General features: G+C 48.6%; 1 protein-coding gene across 1 annotated transcript in view; it reads left to right on the top strand.

Annotated features, from left to right (window-relative positions):
* Nucleotides 1-18,704, top strand: part of HDAC6 (histone deacetylase 6) — a 33,704-nt gene extending 15,000 nt beyond the window's left edge. Inside the window, exons 13-29 of the mRNA XM_078610714.1 lie at nucleotides 350-409; nucleotides 844-933; nucleotides 4,928-5,034; nucleotides 5,796-5,863; nucleotides 7,199-7,487; nucleotides 8,243-8,371; nucleotides 8,502-8,670; nucleotides 9,568-9,701; nucleotides 10,337-10,405; nucleotides 10,848-11,040; nucleotides 11,754-11,903; nucleotides 12,566-12,740; nucleotides 12,987-13,807; nucleotides 14,154-14,441; nucleotides 15,194-15,346; nucleotides 16,044-16,172; nucleotides 18,496-18,704. Of these exons, the coding sequence (XP_078466840.1) occupies nucleotides 350-409; nucleotides 844-933; nucleotides 4,928-5,034; nucleotides 5,796-5,863; nucleotides 7,199-7,487; nucleotides 8,243-8,371; nucleotides 8,502-8,670; nucleotides 9,568-9,701; nucleotides 10,337-10,405; nucleotides 10,848-11,040; nucleotides 11,754-11,903; nucleotides 12,566-12,740; nucleotides 12,987-13,807; nucleotides 14,154-14,441; nucleotides 15,194-15,346; nucleotides 16,044-16,172; nucleotides 18,496-18,564 (3,093 nt within the window). The 3' untranslated portion in view covers nucleotides 18,565-18,704. The remainder of the gene's footprint in view (nucleotides 1-349; nucleotides 410-843; nucleotides 934-4,927; nucleotides 5,035-5,795; nucleotides 5,864-7,198; nucleotides 7,488-8,242; nucleotides 8,372-8,501; nucleotides 8,671-9,567; nucleotides 9,702-10,336; nucleotides 10,406-10,847; nucleotides 11,041-11,753; nucleotides 11,904-12,565; nucleotides 12,741-12,986; nucleotides 13,808-14,153; nucleotides 14,442-15,193; nucleotides 15,347-16,043; nucleotides 16,173-18,495) is intronic.
* The last annotated feature ends 1,216 nt before the right edge of the window (nucleotides 18,705-19,920 follow it).

Genomic DNA, 19,920 nt, shown 5'->3' with positions numbered 1-19,920 from the left:
TGGTTCCCTCTCCCAAATTGAACGCTGGGTTTATTGGGTAGCAAGCCGAGCACAACAGTGACAGTTCCTGCGTAGACTTGATCATCTGTCCCCTCCTCAGAGCTTTGTCCTGGCACTAACAGGTGCCTCTCCGGTGTGTGTATTGGAGTTGAACCACGCGCTTCTAGGCACCGTTTGACATTTTGCTCCATGTGCTGGTTGCTTCTTCCGCTGTTCAGCACAAAACATACACAGTATAACTGGCAGTTCCTGCAGGGCCTGCTCAACACCCTCTCATCATGCCACCTCGTGACAGAATTGCTGCAGATGTGCCGATTGCATGCTCACGTGGTTGCCTGTGTGCGTGCAGTTCAGTCCGCAGCTGGTTCTCGTATCTGCTGGCTATGATGCGGCTCTCGGAGACCCCAAGGTAATGTTCCTACGAAATCACAGAAACCATTAATATGAATCTGTTAAAATGCGTATTTACGCTAATGTTTTACCAACCTTAGTCATGGTGTTCATAGACGAAATATCATGAGAGCCCTTTGTCAATCCATTGCTGGATGAACGCTTTCCCACGCTGTGTGTTCGCGTGTACGGTACAGTGATTTGCCAGTGTGTCGTTAGCATGCGCGCGTGTCAGCTGGTGAATGTGTCAGCCGGGTAGCGTGTTCCTGTGTAAGCTGCAGTGTGCAGTGACCTGCATGTATGAACATCAGTGTAAGCTGGTGTGTACATGTTTAAACATGAGTAACCTATACAGTGTGTACATGTGTAAGTTTAGTGCACTGCGTAGTCTGCTGGGGGTATCTGTATAAGTCGGCGTGCTTGTAAGTTGTCATGTGCCGTGCGTGAGTGCAGGGTGAGATGTGCGTGTCACCTCCATGCTTCGGCCTCCTCACACACATGCTCATGTCGCTGGCTAATGGGCGGCTCTGCCTGGCTCTCGAGGTAAGTACCCACCCGTGTGATGTCCCAGTTTTTGTACCTTGGAGGTGGCAACCCCAGCTGTGTTCAGGGCTGTGTTCAGGGCTGTATTTCAGTGAGGATCTTTCCAGGTTGCTCACCTACAAAACATTTCCGCATCCGGCACACCGCATCCAGTATACCTCTTGAAATGGCTGCGGCTACTTGTCACGTACCTACTCCAGTCTACTCGCGACCCGGAAAAGATTCAGTGAAAAACTAAGTCCAGGCTATGATACAGGTCAGCTTTCATGCCAGTTTTTCAGACCATCAATTTATGGTCGTACTTATTTTGTACGTACACAGCACTTTTGTCAGTCCACTGCCAGATGAGGGCCTCCTCATGCCGTGCAGGCCATGGGAGTTGACCATACTGCACCACGTTGTTCAGTGTGTGTTGGTGAAGCGAGCACCCAGGTTTGGTTCAGATATCGCCCGTGACTCATGTGAGCCATGGCCAGTAATGATACTCAGCTAGAGTAATTTTTTGTGGGCTCCAAATGACATTTGGGTTCCTATGTGAAAAAAACCGGTGTCCATATCCATGCATTAGTAAGATGGGACACTTGGTATTGCGCACTCTTATGAGTCAAGTCCACAAATGTGACGCACTGATCACACACAGTTATCTCTTTAGAATAACACTTTTAAGTTTTGACTTAAAAGCTTTCGTGACTGCAGGAATTCATATTCTTTGGGTCTTTCGGTAAAGTCACGTAGATAGGTTTCGATCACAACACAAGCGGGCGTCATTTTGATCGACGTTTTGTTGGCAACACAAGCCGTCGTTTGAAATGGGCCCATTTCAAACCTTTATAAACAGTTTGCCTTTAGAAGCTAAGCTCCTTTTCCTGATGATGACCGCTTGTGTTGCGATTGAAACTTGGTAGTTTTTGTTATTTTCTTTGAACCTATCTACGTGACTTGACCGAAAGACCCAAAGAATACTTAAGTCTGCTGAAAAACTGGCTCAGACTCAAGGATGGATCTCGAACTTGTATCGGTAACTGGTTCCAGGTCTTCGGGCCAGAGACCCTGACACTGCTGCGCTGGCCATATCACTGCACAAGATTTGTGTGCAGGTACAGCAGCAGATTACCGTAGGCTGCGGTTCGTAGATGGCATCAATCGGGGTCCATTGAGGCCTGTACGCACTGCTCTGCGAGACAGGATGGAGCGGATCGGTGCAGATCCTCATTGACGGGTAGGCATAGTTTATAAATAATCTTACACTTGAAAAGTAGCCAATGTAACTCGTCTGATAGCAAGGTTGTGATGGGATCATATTTGCACTTCCTAACTATCGGGCGAGCCGCAGCATTTTCCACCGATTGGAGCAGATGCAGATGCACAGCGCTGGCATAGCCAGAGATGTTGTTGCACTAGTCCAGGGGTCGGCAACCTACGGCTCTGGAGCCGCATGCGGCTCTTTACGGGCTGCTTCTTGACGATATGTACGTATGTACAGTATGTACTCAGATGCATTGCGGCTCTTGAAATACTGAATTTTGTACCGAATTGGAAAGAAATGGCTCTTCTTGTTATTTTGGTTGCCGACCCCTGCACTAGTCCACACGACTGATTACGAATTCTTACACAAGCAAGCTAGCTGTCTTGACAGATACGGTTAGAGTCTGTTATGGAGCAAGTTAAGTGGTTACGAATTTAACATGGCCGATATAATAGCTGTAGTGTGATAATCTTGTTTAAAGCGTATTACTGATGTAATATATGTTTCAGTGTTCAGAATAACGTAGCTACAGAGCTTGGAGACGTGTTTGTAATTATGGTTATGATTAAAAAGCACCTCTGATAGTTAAAAATGCTGTAATGTTCATTATGATTTATTAAATAAATAATGTGCCGTTAATGCTGTAAACCTTTCCAGTAACTTTTCGCGGTTTCACAATTATACAGGTACAGTATAACATACTTGGGTTTTGATGAGATCAGACCAGACCCATGAATGAGTTTTAAAACTATTGTTGTATTATACGGTACTGTTTCTAATACCATAGTGTACATGGTTATTTATTCATGATTTATTTTTATGCGATTATATTCATGAATAAATAATGCCCCATTCAGGCAGGGAACTATTATTGAGCATTACAATGGTTTTACAATTATACGGTAGCAGTATAAAGTGCCATCATAATGAAGTAATGAGACCGCACATGAAAGTATGTTGGACATTTTTATTCTGTTAAAAGTGACCTGTGTTCATTTGTAAATATTTCTTTAGCATATTTTATGTATGATTCATGCGACTGTATTTGTTTCATTTAACTGATGGATAAATGAATAGTTAAGGTTAAAGAGTTATCTATTTGCTAGGGAGGTCATGATTGTGAGTTATTACCGAGAGTTAATATGTTAAATGTGTTAATAGAGTACTGTTGAATGTTGCTAATAATATTGGGTTATCCTGAAATTATATAGTGGTAAAACAGAGGAACTAGCCAGTACTACTCGTGAGCCGAGAAGGACAAACACGTTTATGAACAACGTGGACTGAGAGACGTAGTGTGACGTTTCTCGTGTACAAATTTTGAGTTTGGAGTTTGAGAATAAAGTGGTACCTACTTGGAAGGCATGACCACGTCCATCGTGTGCATGCAGACACCCTGGTCCACTGGCACACTATCTTTAAAACAAAATTAACTAACTGTTTATTATTTTACCAGGTAAGGCTCACAGAGTTGTACAGCTCTTTTTCAGAAGTGATCTGGCCACAAATGATAGCTCAACGAAGTGGCTTATCACTTGGAAATATATTAGCAGGCAAATACTCTAAACGCATGTTTTTTTAATATTGGAGGGAAAAACCGGAGGACCCGGTGAAAAAATCCACACAACTACAGGGAAAGAGACATGCAAACTCCAAATATACAGGCATCAATCAGGGTTGGGATCGAACCTGCAACCTTCTCTATACCAGGCGAGGAAGTTAACATCTTGCCACCACGGTGCCTGTCTCGGCCTCGCTGTGCACTGCGTTGCACCACTATCTGAGTAGATAACCTCGCATTCAATAAACCTTCAGAGCCAGGTTGAACATCCGACTCCAAACGTATTTAATGAATTGAACGAGGTAAAACTGATGGAAAAACACAGCACAAATACAAAATCTGTTAATACTTGGAAATATCAATACAATGAATGAACACTACAGCATCATAACATTGTCTTAGATAACATGAAACTCAACAATAGATCCTGGATGGACCAGGCACCTACATTAGTACTGAATATCTATACAAGAGAATAAGCTACTGTGTTAAGTAAGGGCACGTCGTGTAATCACCATACTGCAGCCTAAATGTACAGCACTACACATAACACGGAACTGTGGATGAGATATTTCATCATCCTTGCTCTCAAGATCGCAATAAGGCTACATGGGTACAAGTCTGACTCGACTTTTTCAATTACAAGTAACATTCACAATAAGGCAAGTGGCAGGCTTCGTTGTTAACTAGGCCTCATATTTATCATAACAATTGAACAGCATTATAAAGGCATTTACAGCATTATAACGGTCATTCTAACATTATAACAGCATTCCCAGTATCATAAGAACATAAACGAACTTACAGACAATGCTTCTTAAAGTCCCACAATGAACATTTGCATATGTCTTCACGGGGACGCTCTTTGTGCCACCACTTTGTACTCTGTGTAATGGCTGACACCCTGCCGCGTGGCTGAGAGGGAAAGAGGGAACCTTACATCGTAACTTTCTGGTCACGTGACCAAACTCAACCTCCAAACAGGAAATTCCTGTGTACACACACCCCCACACCTGCCGTGGAGGCAGAACAGTGCCCAATTAAATCTGCAGCCACCAAATTGAACATGGGCTGTACAATTCAGATGTGCTACACATTGCGCACGGTATAGGATTCGTACCTTACCTCTGTGGCTTCCTCGTCAAGCTGCTGCTGATGCTGCCGCGCGTGAACGTGTTTGTGTGCAGGGTGGCTATAACCTGGAAGCGACTGCGGCGGGGGTGTGTGCCACCCTGCACGCCCTCGTGGGAGATCCTGTCACCTCCACGGGGGGTTCACGCCAAGCCAAGTGCAGGCAAGTGCAGCGCAACACAGAATGATAACAGAGGACAGCAAAATACGTAACGGCAATAACACAGTAACACGGTGCAGCTCTTCATAGGACAACGATGCAGAACCGCATCACTTATATTTAAAACTGATTTCTTTAGAACTGCTTTTTGTGTTTAGTTTGATGCCCTTTCACCCCACCCGCATCTCCGATTAGCACGGTTGGCTACGTACGGTGCGAAAGAAGTTCAACATGCATCACAGTCGAGCGAAATGCAAAGAAACGCAGAACAGCAGTCACAACATAGTACAGTATAGTGTAACTGCAGTAAAGTGTGGATGCATTATCTCAGCTCATATGTCTGTTTAATTGGGTCATGATAACTCTATTAAAGATGATTTAATGTAACCTATTTGTAGGTATAAGGTTGTGTTGCTGTTTGGAACTTACCCTATAGAACGTTGGCCAAATTGATCAAAGCGTTGCCCAAATATTAGTGAAAAAAAATCAGCATGAAGCGGCCAAGGTGATGACCTCATACGCCCATGCGTGCGCTTTATCTCACGAGATGTCACGTCATCTTGTGATGTCACATGTCATGCGCCGTGTGACATCGCGTGTGTCGTTACCTGGTGACATTTTGTAGTGTGCTTCTGAAGGTAACGGGATATTATCTCCTATTAAATACTTGCAAGGACAAGTGCAAGTTGGAAAGCATTAAGTAGTCAATTCATATGCATGATTTTTCTTCCCTGTATTTGTGTATCTGGGGTGTCCTGCTGCAGTGCCTTGGAGGACATTGGGCGAACGCTCGCCACTCAGCAGAAGTACTGGTCGTGCCTGCGCTGCCATGGTAAGAAGGAAACACTCGGGTAACTGACACCAACACGTTCTTCCGATATTAAACATTTCCTTCAGACATTTTTGTCAATAATCGCGAACGATTCAGTGATAATGAGTCGTGGTGTATTGTGCCTGTAAGGATTTACACTTTTTGCATATTAAGGTTAACGATCCTTTCAGTTCGTAGAGCGAGACAGACCGTACAAGATAATGGATTACTGTTTGGTTCTTTCGGTAAAGTCACTTTACCGAAATAACCAAAGAGTATGGATTCCTGCAGTTACGAAAGCTTCAAATCAAGAAAGATAATACATTATTGTCTTTTTCTTAAAGTTTCACTCCAGTTGTGAAGATGCTGTTGTTGTGAGACACGTAATCAATTATTAGCTCTCACAGAGCAGTGCATTATGCCACGTTGCAAAGAGCCTGTGGAAAGCGATATCACCAAACTTTTTCACATCCATTCAATTGACTTTTCTCACATTCTTTGCTCCTCAAAAATGTTCACCGCATGGCATTGGAACCAATTTGTAAATCTCAGAGCTGGAATTTATCTAAATTTACATCAAAATGTATTTTATGTGTGCGGTCATTGGTGAGCGGGCTGAAAATATCTGCTCACTGCAATTGAGAAACTGGTTTAATCTCGGGTAAATGAAGCCTGGATTAAAACCCAGGTTCTTAGTGGTGCCTGCTCAGTTTTCAGAATGATGAACCACCGTCAACCTCAAGAATGTATTCTTCATTCAAATTGTATGTATGTTGAACTTCTTTTGCGCCGTACGTAGCCAACCGTGCTACTCAGAGGTGTGGGTATCAGACAACAAACTGAACGCAAAATGCAGTTGTAAAGAAATGAGTTTTAAATTTAAATGATGCGGTTCTGCATCGCTGCCTTATAAAGAGCTGCACCATGTTACTTTGTTATTGCTGTTACGCATTTTGCTGTCCCCTGACCCTGTGACCCTGACAATTTCATCACAGCACGGGGGGGGGGGGGGTGTTACATGCCTACCAATTATATCACGAGTCTTGCCTAGTTTTTGAGATGCATATGGTCAGTAATGCCACAACTCGTGGCTTAATCATTTTGTCCCTGGTGGGCTGATAAAGACTCGTACACTAGATTGTTTAAGTTCCAGATGTAGGGTTTGAACATGCCCTTTAAAAGCATCTATAATTGTTTCTCGATATGACAACTTTTGATGTTGCTAAATGTAACAATACAATCCTAACAATGGATGCAAATAGTGGACATCTGTGAATAGCTTCATAGCTCATCAGATTCTGCCAGTTGAAATAAAGTTTCTGATTCTGACAAATATATGATTGTCCTGTGTTTAAGGTTTGGCAAAGTCAACATCAGTCTCTGAAAATGATGATGACAAAGAAAGCAAAGAGATTGACACGGACAGGGAAAAGGACCCCACAAGCACCACAGAAACGGGCGTCATGACGACAGAAGAAAAGACTGAAGTCGTGAAATCCGACGCCACGGAGACCCCCGTCACGGCGGAGGCTGTCGTCACGGAAATAGGAGACGTTGTTGTCATGGGGATGGTCAGCATGGAGACGCGCGTCACCGGGTTGGTGTATGACAAGCGCATGATGGATCATCACAACATGTGGGACCGGTGAGTTGCTTGTCCGCATGTGTGTGACCTGTGAGTTGAATAGCCAGAACCGCCAAAATTTACCGACGCTTGGTGACGTGTTTCACTACCCATGACAATCAGTGCATGTCACCTGCTATGACATTGATCAGTTCACATGGAACAGAAGCGGAAAATTAATATGGAAGGGGTGCAGATTTGGAATTCCACTGATAGGAGAGGAAATTGATTCGTGCACTTGGCCAGCACAATGCAGCTAGAAGAAATGATGGACAGAGGTCGATAACAGGGGTCGGCAACGAAAATAACAAGAAGAGCCTTTATTCGGGAAAAAGTTCAATATTTCAAGAGCTGCAATGCATGTGAATACGAGACGGTGTTCCTTAATAAATTACGTCACGAAGCAGTCATTAAAGAGCCGCATGCGGCTCCGGAGCCAGAGGTCGCTGACCCCTGGTCTCGACTAATGACCAAGTGGCAGTCAAAGGAGAGAGAGAGAACACGTGTGAGAAGGCATCTCCTATGGAGATGGAGCAATGATATCAGCCAAAACCACTATAATCTTGAGGAAAGGTGATGGTTTGGGGTGGCCTTCATCCATGAATTATGGCTGATGGTGACAAATTGGGTAATTGCACTTCCCGCTAGGTTCCTGTTGTGTCTATTTGTATGCGTGCATATGTGGGTATGTCTGTACGTGTGTGCGTAATTTGTGTGTGTTGCGCGTGTGTTATGTGCACTTATGTGCATGTGTGTGTACCCCCTGCTCTTACCAGATTCCACCCAGAGCAGCCCGACCGAATCTCCGTAATGTTCTCCCGGCACGAGGATCTGGGATTGGTGGGGAGGTGTCACATGGTGACAGCCCGGCTGGCCACACAGGAGGAGCTCCTTACTTGCCACAGGTACTCTTCTTACCTAGGCCACATCATCCCGTCGTGTGCTATGCTGGCCTTCGTAGGCGCTAGCAAACAGCACTTGTCCCAACAACCAGAAGCTACGTGGGGGATCGTAATCTGTGTGTTTTGCGTGCAGCGTTCGGCACGTGAACGCGATGCGGGAGACGACGAGCATGAAGGCGCGGGATCTGCACCGGTGCAGCGCGGATTACAACTCTGTCTACCTGAGCCCCAGCTCGTTCGACAGTGCCTGCTTGGCTGCCGGGGCAGCGCTCAGCCTCGTGGAGGCCGCCATGTGTGGCCAGGTGGGCACACCGAGTGGAACATCGATATGGGGAGTGGGGAGCGGTGTTGTAGTGGTTAGTGTGCTAAGCTACGAATTTGGTGGTTGAAGTTCGATTTACAGCTACGACTCGGTGGTGATTATCTGGCGTGTGAATATATTGAACTGGTTATGGGTTTACAGTAGGGTGAGTCAGCCTTAAATGAGTACGGAGCACAGTGCGTGAATATCAGCAGTGGGGAGACAAAGGTAGCCGGGCATGGTGCTGGCCACACCACCCTCTTATACACTGTGCCAGTCTTTGGTGACATCTGCCTGTCCTCGGCCCAAGTCTCATTGACAGAAGCAGGCACTGAGCCATTGGCGATTTGATGGATCCAGAATAAGTGAGGGCGACTGTGAGGTCATGACCAGGTAGGAGAGGGGCGTCTGATGTCACCGGCAAGCTTTAGAGGTTTACGATGTCGATAGAGAACTTGAGAGCTTTGTGGGCAGGGGGGTGCATTTGTCAAAGCGTGTGACGTGTACCGAGTGGTGGCAGTGCCTTATTGGTGTGTAATGCGGTTGTGTATGCATGTATGTATGTAGTGGGGAGCGGTAGTGTAGCGGTTCGCGTGCTGCACTACGAACCCGGCGATCCGAATTCGATTCACGCTTACGACTGAACTTGCTCGGGGCCTCCCCTAGATCGACTCAGCCTCAAATCAGTACCTGGTGCGGTGTTTAAACATCGCCACTGGAGAGACAACGGCGGCCGGGCGTGGTGCTAGTCACCCACGCCCTCATGTGCCGTTGTCGGCGTGTTCGCTTACAGGACTTGGCCCCAAAAGTCTCTAAAGTCTATACGGAGGATCTTTGTATGTATGTAGTTGGGAGGTGAGTGCGCGAGTATATTGTGTGTCTGGGTGGTTGGCTGCAGGTGAGTAACGGGGTGGCGATCGTTCGTCCCCCCGGTCACCACGCCGAGAGCGACGTCGCCTGTGGCTTCTGTCTCTTCAACACGGTCGCCCTGGCAGCCAAACACGCACAGAGCCTGGCGCGCCGCAAAATACGGTGCGGGTCACATCCCACGGCACACCGATAACGCATCGTACACCGCAGTACTGCTGTGTAGCGCACCCCACCAATGACTACTTCGCATCCCACGCCGATACCGCATGCCACACCGCAGCAATATTGCATCATTTGCCATGCTGTGCACCACACCAATACTGCACCACACGCTCAATTATTATTCACCACACCCATAATCGCACCATGCTCCACACCAGCACTCATCAATGTGGTGAAATATGGTTAAAATCCACAATGGAAATAACGTTTTCTTTTTGAAATAGTGCCCTTTACACGGGGCATCTCAGATTGCTTTTCAGGCGATAAGCATCTTAGATCACATCTCGTCGCAAACACGATTTGCATGGCATGGGAAGTCCCTGATCCAAAAATGTAGAATGACAAAAATGGCTCTACACATACCACATCAACTCTGCACATACCTCACCAATACTGTGCCGCATACCACACCATGCACCTCGCCAATGTTGCAAAAAAACCTTTCCAACTGTGAGCGACACACCACGAAAAGCACACCACACCGATGCCAAGTCAAAACCACCACACTTCAATCCGACAAGCTCCCTCCGTCTCTCCCTCTCTGACTCGCCCGCCCCTGGGTGCTCTGTGCTCAGGGTGCTCATCGTGGACTGGGATGTGCACCACGGCAATGGGACCCAGCACATATTCGAGGATGACCCCAGGTAAGTGGTCGGACCCACCTCCCGCTGATCTGCCACGCGCTTGTAACTTTGGAACGGTTTCTGGCAGTGCTGATGGCACGTCCGTGCGTGTTGGTGTGTCCGCGCGGCTGTAAGTGCAATTGATACTTCCACGTAGGTTTTTCGCGGTTGTAGGCTCTCTACCTCTCATGTTTTTAAGTCGGCATAGTGCTGGCCAAACTACCCCATCTTGCATCCTTCGTAGACCTTCCTATGTGGTTTCTTAACAGCACTTGCCCGAACATCATGTTTAGGCTATACGGGATCATTAACTTTGCTTGAGGAGCAGTTACAAGTTGTATCACGCACTGCACTGCAAACTTGGTGGCCCGAGTTAGATTACAATACGTGTTGAGTGTCTGTGTGCGTGCGTGCGCGCGCGTCATGGTTTTGGGTGTGTGCGCCTGTCCCGTTGTGGCCGCAGCGTGCTCTACGTGTCACTTCACCGGTATGACGGAGGTCGCTTCTTTCCGTGCTCGGAGGATGCAAATGTTGACCGAGTGGGCACGGGGCCCGGCAAAGGCTTCAACGTGAATGTGCCGTGGCCGGGGCCCTACATGAGAAACGCCGAGTACCTGGCCGCGTTCATGAGCACCGTGTTGCCCATCGCTTACGAGGTAAGCGGAGCACGCGGATCGTGGCGCGATGTGAACGTTAAAAGTGAAAAGCCAATGAAGAGTGAAAAAGGGTGATGTCAGAGCACTGGAGAGGGTTTTAGAGGTAGGGTTAGGACCATTTGGAGGGCTGGTATAGCGGCTGGTTGCCAGCTTGGATAAGGTTCGCGGTAGGGCTAGTGCTTGCTTGGTTGGCTGGTGTGGTTAGGGTTTAAATACTACTAACGCAATTCATGACGCTCATAATATTTCATGGCCATAATGCCAGTCACTCAGGCATAGGGCCAAGGTCAGAATCACTCGAAAGCCACGTTTCTCTGAAAGTAGATGTAGATTGATTGCTGTGAATGTGCAGCGGGATGGCGTTCCAGACGGCGGAGGAAAACAGTGCTTGGCAGCAACGGTCCTGGTTCTTGGTAAAGAGAGGAGGTTGTGAGTCGAGCTGTGGAGAATACCATGAGCTGTAGTGACATTTGACAGGAGCGAAAAAGAATATTGTGAGTTTAGTACCATTGGCTGGTTTGCTAAGGGTAGGGCTATCACTTGGATGGCTAATGCACTGCTACACCTTCTAAATTGTGTGCCTTTTTGCATTACCGTGCATGGCCTTTTGAATTTTTTTTTAATCCGGTTTTCGCATCGCCCTTCTCATATGTGCCCACATGCCAATCCGTCTGCGATCTCTTGCACTTGGGTGTATGTGCGTGCGTGTGCAGTTCGACCCCGAGCTGGTGCTGGTGTCGGCGGGATTTGACGCGGCACAGGGCGACCCGCTGGGCCTCTGCATGGTGACCCCGGATTGCTACGCGCACATGACGCACATGCTGCTGGGGTTGGCTAACGGACGGGTCCTTCTCTTCCTGGAGGTAACGTAGCGTGGCGCGGGTACCCTGTCATCAACTCGCCTTCACCGATAACGTGATCGGAACACCCGCACCATCACATTTTGTCATCACACTTACCATCATCACACCTTCACCAACAATGGAAACACCCTGGGATTAATTTCATCCTGGTTTGTCTGGTGTTAGTAACCTAGAAAAAAATATTTTGGCAACTGACATACCCCATCCACCGTACCGCTCACCACTAGCCATGTGCCATCTACTCCAGTCTTACCAGAAACCTGGAAAATATTCTGTGAAAAAAATAAAGCCAGGGAAACACCCAATCGACACACCGAACACACAGTGAGCAGCTATCAACACACTAATATTAGACCACCATCAACAGATTTTATCAGCACACCACAGCATCAACAAACATCCTTTCAATAACAACCCAATGTTGCCATCAGAACACCCAAAGCATCAACTCTCCCATGCCATCAACATACCTACACCATCCACACAGCCACATTATCACCACGTCACACCATTAACACACACCGTAAACACACCTACACCATCCACATACACAAGCCATCACTACCGCATCACACCATTAATTCACTCACACCGTCAACATGCACACACGCCATCCCTGTGTCATACCATTAACTTGGCGTCGTGTGCGTGACGCGCCGCAGGGAGGGTACAACCTCACCACGATTGCCGAGTGCATGGCCATGTGCACCCGCACGCTGCTGGGAGACCCCACGTTGGCCCTCGGGCCGCTGGAGCCGCCCCAAGCGGGCGCCGAGAGGGTGCTCACCAGTGTCCTGCACACGCACAGCCCGCTCTGGCACAACCTGCGCATACCAGGTACGTGCTTCGTGCAGACATATTCGTGCTAATGGGTACAGTCCGCTGGTTTTTTGGGTTTAGTTTGTTGTCCTTCGCCCGCACCTCCAATTAGCAAGGTTGGCTACGTACGGTGCGAAAGAAGTCCAAGACACGTACATACGTACATCCATACGTCCGAAGCGTTGCAGTTTTTGGGGTGGCCCTTATTGTCAAAAGTGCTCCTGGTTTCTCATTCAAGTGCGTTTCGCCCTCCCTACCTGGCAGTGCCACTCACCGAGGCTTCCCCCGAGGATGGCCAGCGTGGGGACGACCTCTTGACCCTGACACCCGCGGCCGTGCACGCGCACGAGGTGCACTTCGACAAGCAGCACCCGGCCGCCGACGACAGCGCACGGAGCTTCGCGTCCCACAGCTTCACGGCCAGCTCGCTCGGCGACACGGGGAGCCTCGGGAGTTCAAACTCGGCGAGCGATTTCACGGACAACTCGTATTTCACGGCGGACAGCCCCATGGGTTCTACGTCGACGCCGCATTCCGCGAGCAGCCCGCAGGACACCACGGCCAGCCCTGGGGGTTGCGCGTCGATCCGGAGCCTCAGCGTTAGCCCGCCTCGTGCCATGGACAGCCCTGACGTTTCTACGCCGCTTTCCCCACCGACATCCGCGGGCGCTGCGAGCGTGTCTACGTCGACCCCCGCGGGCAGCAGGGTGAGCGGAGCGAACACCCCACAAGATCCTCTGACACCGATTGCTGCGGATAGCCCACTACTACCCCCTCTGCGACCGCGGGTACCGCCTGAACAGTCTTCGGCAGCAGCGGCTGGGACAGCGGCATCCGTGGATGAACTGGCGGAGGCAATGGCCTCTTGGGCGCCCGGTCTGGGCTCGAAGGCTGAGCAGACAGGAAGTAGTGACGGGCGGCCTCCGCACGTCAGCACCGCCAAGAATGGCCTTGTTCCGTCGGACGGCGTGGGGCTGTCTGCTGGGGTGGGGTCTCGCTTGGATGGCGCAGCGGTGGGTGGGGCCAGACCCAAGACGCGACTCTCTGATTGCATGCGGCAGGGTCAGGAAGAAGACTCACCCATGGTATGTGCCTCCTTCCGTGTGCGTCTTTATCGTTCTTCTTAAAATGTGTACGACGAGCAGGGTTTCCCCGAACTGCTCTAATCATAACACACCGTGTTCTACCCTTTCTACGATTACCAATCTTCTCTGCTGAAATACATATTTAGAGGTGTTACATGCTGCAAGCGTCTGATGATTCATATCACCCGCACGTGACGGCTCAGAGGTCAGAGCGCTGAGCTTGGCACCGGTCATAGTTCACCATGTACTGCTCATGCCATGGAGCGGAGCCTTGACGCACCGCAAACCGGGCGACTCATTTGATGAACACTGAATCCCTGGCGTGTCGTTTGTGTGCGCGAATCAGGACGCGTCGTCACCGCACGGAGGCATCCACGAGGATGGGAGCAAGAGTGATCGTACAGGAGTGTGTGAGAGCGAGGCTCTGCATGGTGGCGAGGCTGTGCGTGGTGAGAGTATTCGGGCTGTGTGTGGCGGCGAGGCTGTGTGCGGCGAGAGTGAGGCCGTGTGTGGTGAGAGTGAGGCTGCGTGTGGCGGTGAGACTGGAGGACCGTGTGCTATACCCGGGAAGGATGAAGTGGCCTCCGGAATACATGAAGATGACGTGGGTTTGGCGGAGGCCAGCGGCTGGATGGTGAGTAATACCCCACGCCCTGTTTAAGCGCCAGCTTCACTTCTCACACACATGGAAGTTATTTTATCATTAAGATTTTCGTGCACGCAATAACATTGCGTCCCTCTTAAGTCAATAAAAATAGCAATATTTCTTGTAGTCAACTTAAAAATTTAATATATTTTTCTACAGTTTTGTCTGGATTGTGCTGGAGGTATAATGCCATGATATCAAATTATATATTCTCATCTCTCACGCGGGCAGTGCAACTCTTCATGTTATAGGAAGCCCATGGGCGCCTCAGAAAGGGTTGAGGTGGACTCAGTGGGGACCTGACCTGGTATTTTTCACCGAGCCTCCAAAAATATTTCGGCAGCTCTGCGTAAACTAAAGCCTAGCGGCGAGTAACACAGCCGGTGTGAGATAATGTGATGTCATGTAATTTAATCTCCACAGTCAAAGTTATAATTTCGTCTTGAACCCTTGTGTACAAATTCTGTTATCGTACTTTGACTCCCCGCTATGGAAAATTAACCCCTCTGGTCAGAATCCTATATATTATTTGAACCCCAGGGTAAAGATACTATTATAGGGTAAGGAGTGTTCTGACCTCAGGGGCTGTGGGTGGGGGGGGTTAAATCACCACAGGGGAAGGGGGTTCAAATGATATATAGTATTTCGTCCCCAGGTATTAGAATTCTATGTGTATTAAATACCACCCCACACTGGCTGCGACCGCTGACCGGACACGGCTTTTTGTGGACTGCCCTCAGCCCCCGTCGCTGTGCTACGCGGTGAAGCCGCTGTCGTGGTGTCCCCACCTGGATGCCGTGACGGCCATCCCCGGCGGGGTCGTGAATCCCTCCTCCCCGTGCGTCGATTGCGGCGACTCGTCGGAGAACTGGCTGTGCCTCGTCTGCTATCAGGTGCAGTGTCGCGCGCCCGCCGGAGCGTTACGACGCGCTTGCAAAAAAAACGTCGCCGTACGCACCTTAGGGGTGTAATGGATGCATCGCATAGTTGATATCAATATCAATGCTTCCCTTGTGCCCTGCTGCAGATGGCTCTCTTTGTGCTGTACGCCTTTTGGCGTCCTCTGTTCTAACACTGTTTTGAGACTAGGCTCAAAAGAAAGCTGTCTCTGGTGTGGACCAATCAGTTTCAAAGACAATGCATATATTATCAGAATATGTTTTTTGTTTGCATTCTGATCACAAGTATTGTGATTAATGCAGACATGTTTCCTTGTAAAAGGTTTCAGTTTGGTGTTTTTACATCTCAACACCTATTTTGTTGCCAGAAAAAAGGGGAAAACCTATTCTCATATTTTGGTACTGGCAAAGGAGGTCCCATGAAACAAGACTGATAACTCAAACACATTTGTCGACAACACAAATGATGCTCTATTTTGTCTAACAGAGCAATCAATACATTTGAGATGAACAAGACGAGACAAATAAAGATTGATTCAAATCGTGGCCCTGGATCGTGACGATTAATTGAATTGCTGCGGGGAATTTACCATTTGTAACGATCCACATGAGTCAAGGGTCGAAGATCGGAGTGAATGCAGCAGCCATCAGTAACGACCGTGCGTGCGCTGTGCGGGTTGGCACATTGTAGGCATATTGCGGGAGGTACGTCCGCGGGCACATGCTGCAGCATAGCGAGAAGAGCGGACACGCGCTCGTGCTAAGCTTCGCGGACTTGTCCGCCTGGTGCTACTCCTGCGACTCCTACGTGCACCACGAGGTGAGAACTGCATCCCATCTCACGCGCGCGTCCCTGGGTTAGGTTGAAGGCCTTCCTACGTTCCAACTATTTGTATTTTCCCAGGTAAGGCCCACTGAGCTATATAGCTTTCTTTCAGAATCGAGCTGGCCACAAATTAAGTGGCTTATTGCGTGGAAATTTATAGCAACTGAATACTCCAAACTCATGTTTCAAAATCTTGGAGGGAAAAAAACGGAGGACCCGGAGAAAAAAACCACGCGATCACGGGGAGAACATGCAAACTGCAAATAAACAGCAGGCGTCAGGGTTGGGAGTGAACCCACGACCTCCTGTATACCAGGCAAGGTAGTTAACATCTCGCTACCATGGCGCCTCCTTGCATTGCATGAGTCATGGGTGCTGTTCGACCAGCCTTTATCAGGCAGGCTCAGTGCGGGTTGGTGAAGAGGGAGTGAGCGCCCAGGGGTGGTTCAGATACCACCCACCACTGATGTTAGTCGTGGACAGGAATTGAACTCGGGTGGCCGTGGCACAGTGCACGGACCACTGTGCCCCTGCTCCACCCCGCATCACTCTTATAAGTCATGAATGGGATTGCCCCATCATCTAAATACAGCAGACCTCCTGAAAAGTACGCCTTGAGACTCTGCGAGGCCCTCCTGTGCAAACAGTTGCCTTTATTTTCATTGGTTGTGTATTCTGTCGCCACTTCTTGTGTGTTTTATGCACGAGCTTTCACGTAGTCATGTCTGTAGCCTGGGTGTGCTTGTGTAAGCGTGTCGACATTCAGTAATTTCACGGGAGTGTCGCAATGCTCAGTGTTTAGCGCACCTGAGCACCACACCCATGGTGGATTAATTGGATGGCTGAGAACACTGTACAACGTCGACTGGGCAGGAGGAGTCGTGGGCATCATGGGTCTGAGATGACAGTAGTTATGTGTGCCTCTGTCTGGTGTCTGTGTTTATGTGACGATTATCTGAACCGGTCCCAGACCTCCCCTAGGTCGACTCAGCCTCAAATGAGGACCTGGTGCGATGTGTAAACACCGTCACTAGGGAGACAAAGGTGTCCGGGCGTGGTGTTGGCCACCCACCCCCTCGTGTGTCGTGCCGGCCTTCATAGGTGCTCGCTAACAGCACTGGCCCCTACAGTCTTAAGGCTAAATGGAGGATCTTTGTCTTGGTACTTTTGTGTTAATTTGTGCCTGTGTTCTTTTGTGCATGTTCATGTCCATATGTGTCTGTCTGCATGTTCATTGTGCGTGTCCATGTGTACGTGTCCGTGCTTTCGGAGTCCCTGACTCTGCTTACAATCATTAAGGACCTTCATGATGGTGTGCAGGCCTGGGTAAAGCTATGTAGCTGGGAGTTACAGCCATTCCCTGTTCACCTTGGGTTGCAACAGGGATGTCCTCTAGCATTATTGAACATCATCTTCGACCACGTAGTTTCATCGCTGTACCGGAGGAATTTCCATCTGGTACAGATACAATGGGAGGCTGATCGATGCCCAGGTGCGGTCGAGGGATGGCTCCCAATTGGTCAACTATGTTATGAATGCTGATGATCTGGAGATTGCTGCTCACTCAGAGAAGGAGTTAGGGGCACTGCTGCTTGACCTGGAACGTACTACGAAGAGGTGGAGCTTTACTGTCAGCCCCACGAAAACTAAGCCACCTGCCTGGGTATTTTGTGTTATCAAACACTCCACCCACTCAATACCCCAACTGGTGATGGGGAAGTTGTGGAGAGAGTGGAGAAGTTTCCATACTTGGGCAATGTGCTAATTGCCAGCACTGGTTTGATAGCAGATGTCTCGCTCCGAATCAGTTGGGCAGCATTATCTTTTCATTGGCTGCTTAAAGCTGTGTAAAAGCTACTTTGTTGCTCCACACGAAGCTGCGGGTCTTCTCGGAATATCTGCATGGGTTAGAAACATTCAGGCTGGCCTGTCTACGATCCATCCTGGGTTTAACCACGCTGTATTGTGTCTGCTCACAAATCCTTTAAAGATGTGGCAAGTAGTGCAAGTGCAATGGTTAGCGCGCTGCGCTACAAACCCAGCGACCTGAGTTCGATTCCCGCTCACGGCCAACACCAGTGAAGATTATCTGAACTGGTCCTGGGCCTCCCCTCGGTCGACTCAGCCTTAAATTAGTACCTGGTGCGATGTGTAAATATCTCCACTAGGGAGACAAAGGCGGTCGGGCGTGGTGCTGGCCACCCACCCCCTCGTGTACCGTGCCAGCTTTCATAGGTGCTCTCTAACAGCACTTGGCCCAAAAGTCTGTTCAGGCTGTATGGGGGATCTTTGTCTTTGTGTTTTTTTCCACTGGCAGCTGCTGTTCCCAGCCAAGCGGGCCGCCTATCGATCCAAGTTTGACGAGGAGATGCCGGGCCTGCCCTGAGACACGCCCCCCCTGGTCGTGGCCCACGCAAGACGTTTTATGTAACATCCTTGTCGCCGTTAGCGACAGATTTTACCTGTGAATCGGCCAGCAGGGTTCACTGCCAACCCGCCATCAATAAATCTTGCGCCGTTTCCAGAGAGCACGCCCGTGGTGTGGTTTGTTGCGTCGTTACATAAAGAGGAGCGCGGTGCTGGTGTGAGGAAAACTAAAGGGGCCGATGTAATTGAAGTGTTTCTCATTATTTTGTTCCTGAAAGGTTGTTTGAGAAAGGAGAATAGCCTTTGTCTTGTATTTAAACCAAAGCAATGCCCTGCTGGTCTCTGTATAGTCACCAATGACTGCACAAATAACTAAGTAAAAGACTTGTGTTTTATTTGGTTTTAACTTCATTTGGGAAAATTCCAGTTTTGGGAATTAATCATTTTAGTTCGATATGTGATGAATAATCATTTTTATTCATTATCCACTGCTAGATGAAGGCTTCCTGAAGCCAACTCCATCTCTTTGGTTCTTTAAAGAGTATGGATCATTGCAGTCACAAAAATTCAGATCTAGATCCAACTCCATCTCTCAAGAGTTTCGCAAGGCAAGAATCCTAGCCCCTGCACATGAACCAAATTCTTTGCTCCGCTACTGTGGAGGACGCGTTCTCTCCTTTGGCTGCCGCTCTCTCGTTAGTCTCGACCAGCGGCCACCCTCCCTTGCAGCGATGTTTCAATACCCTGGGCAGTTGGTGAACACTCTTTGGCAGAGCATTACACATTTTTACTCCCAGTGTTAATATCAAGAGGCATATTCAAGTGACTTATGAAGTAGTTCTATGATTCTAGATTTGAAGTTTTCGTGACAGCAAGGATCCATACTCTTTGGTTCTTTCGGTAAAGTCACGTAGGTGAAAATAAAAGAAATATAAAAATAAAAATACAAAAGTTATTTTTTATTTTATTTTCACCTACGTGACTTTACCGAAAGAACCAAAGAGTATAGTTCTATAATTTATTCTTCTTGGGGAATTCCCGAGTAGTGCAACTGCACATTCATTGCAAGGGTTCAGAATGGAAATGTCTTCATCACGTCATGTCGGTGAAATAAGTTCAACATACATACAAAGAAACACCAATGCTGTGTGTAATGAGATTGGCGTACGCGGCTTCTCTTGACTGAGCGCCTAGGAAAGCGTGTGTACGTGTGTGCAAGGCGTTAATTTCGCGTTGCGTGGAGGTGAATTTGCTTCACCTTGCCCAAGTGTCGACTCGCCGCCCAAGTGTCGACTCGCCGCCCAAGTGTCGACTCGCCTCCCGAGTGCCCCAAAGGAACATTCACACACTTTGTACTAATTCTTACAGACTCACG

Source organism: Lampetra planeri, chromosome 34 (genome assembly GCF_965212315.1).
Source record: "Lampetra planeri chromosome 34, kcLamPlan1.2.h2, whole genome shotgun sequence".
NCBI classification, from domain to species: Eukaryota; Metazoa; Chordata; class Hyperoartia; order Petromyzontiformes; family Petromyzontidae; genus Lampetra; species Lampetra planeri.
Note: the sequence above shows the minus strand (reverse complement) of the source record. Positions and strands in the feature narration are given on the sequence as shown.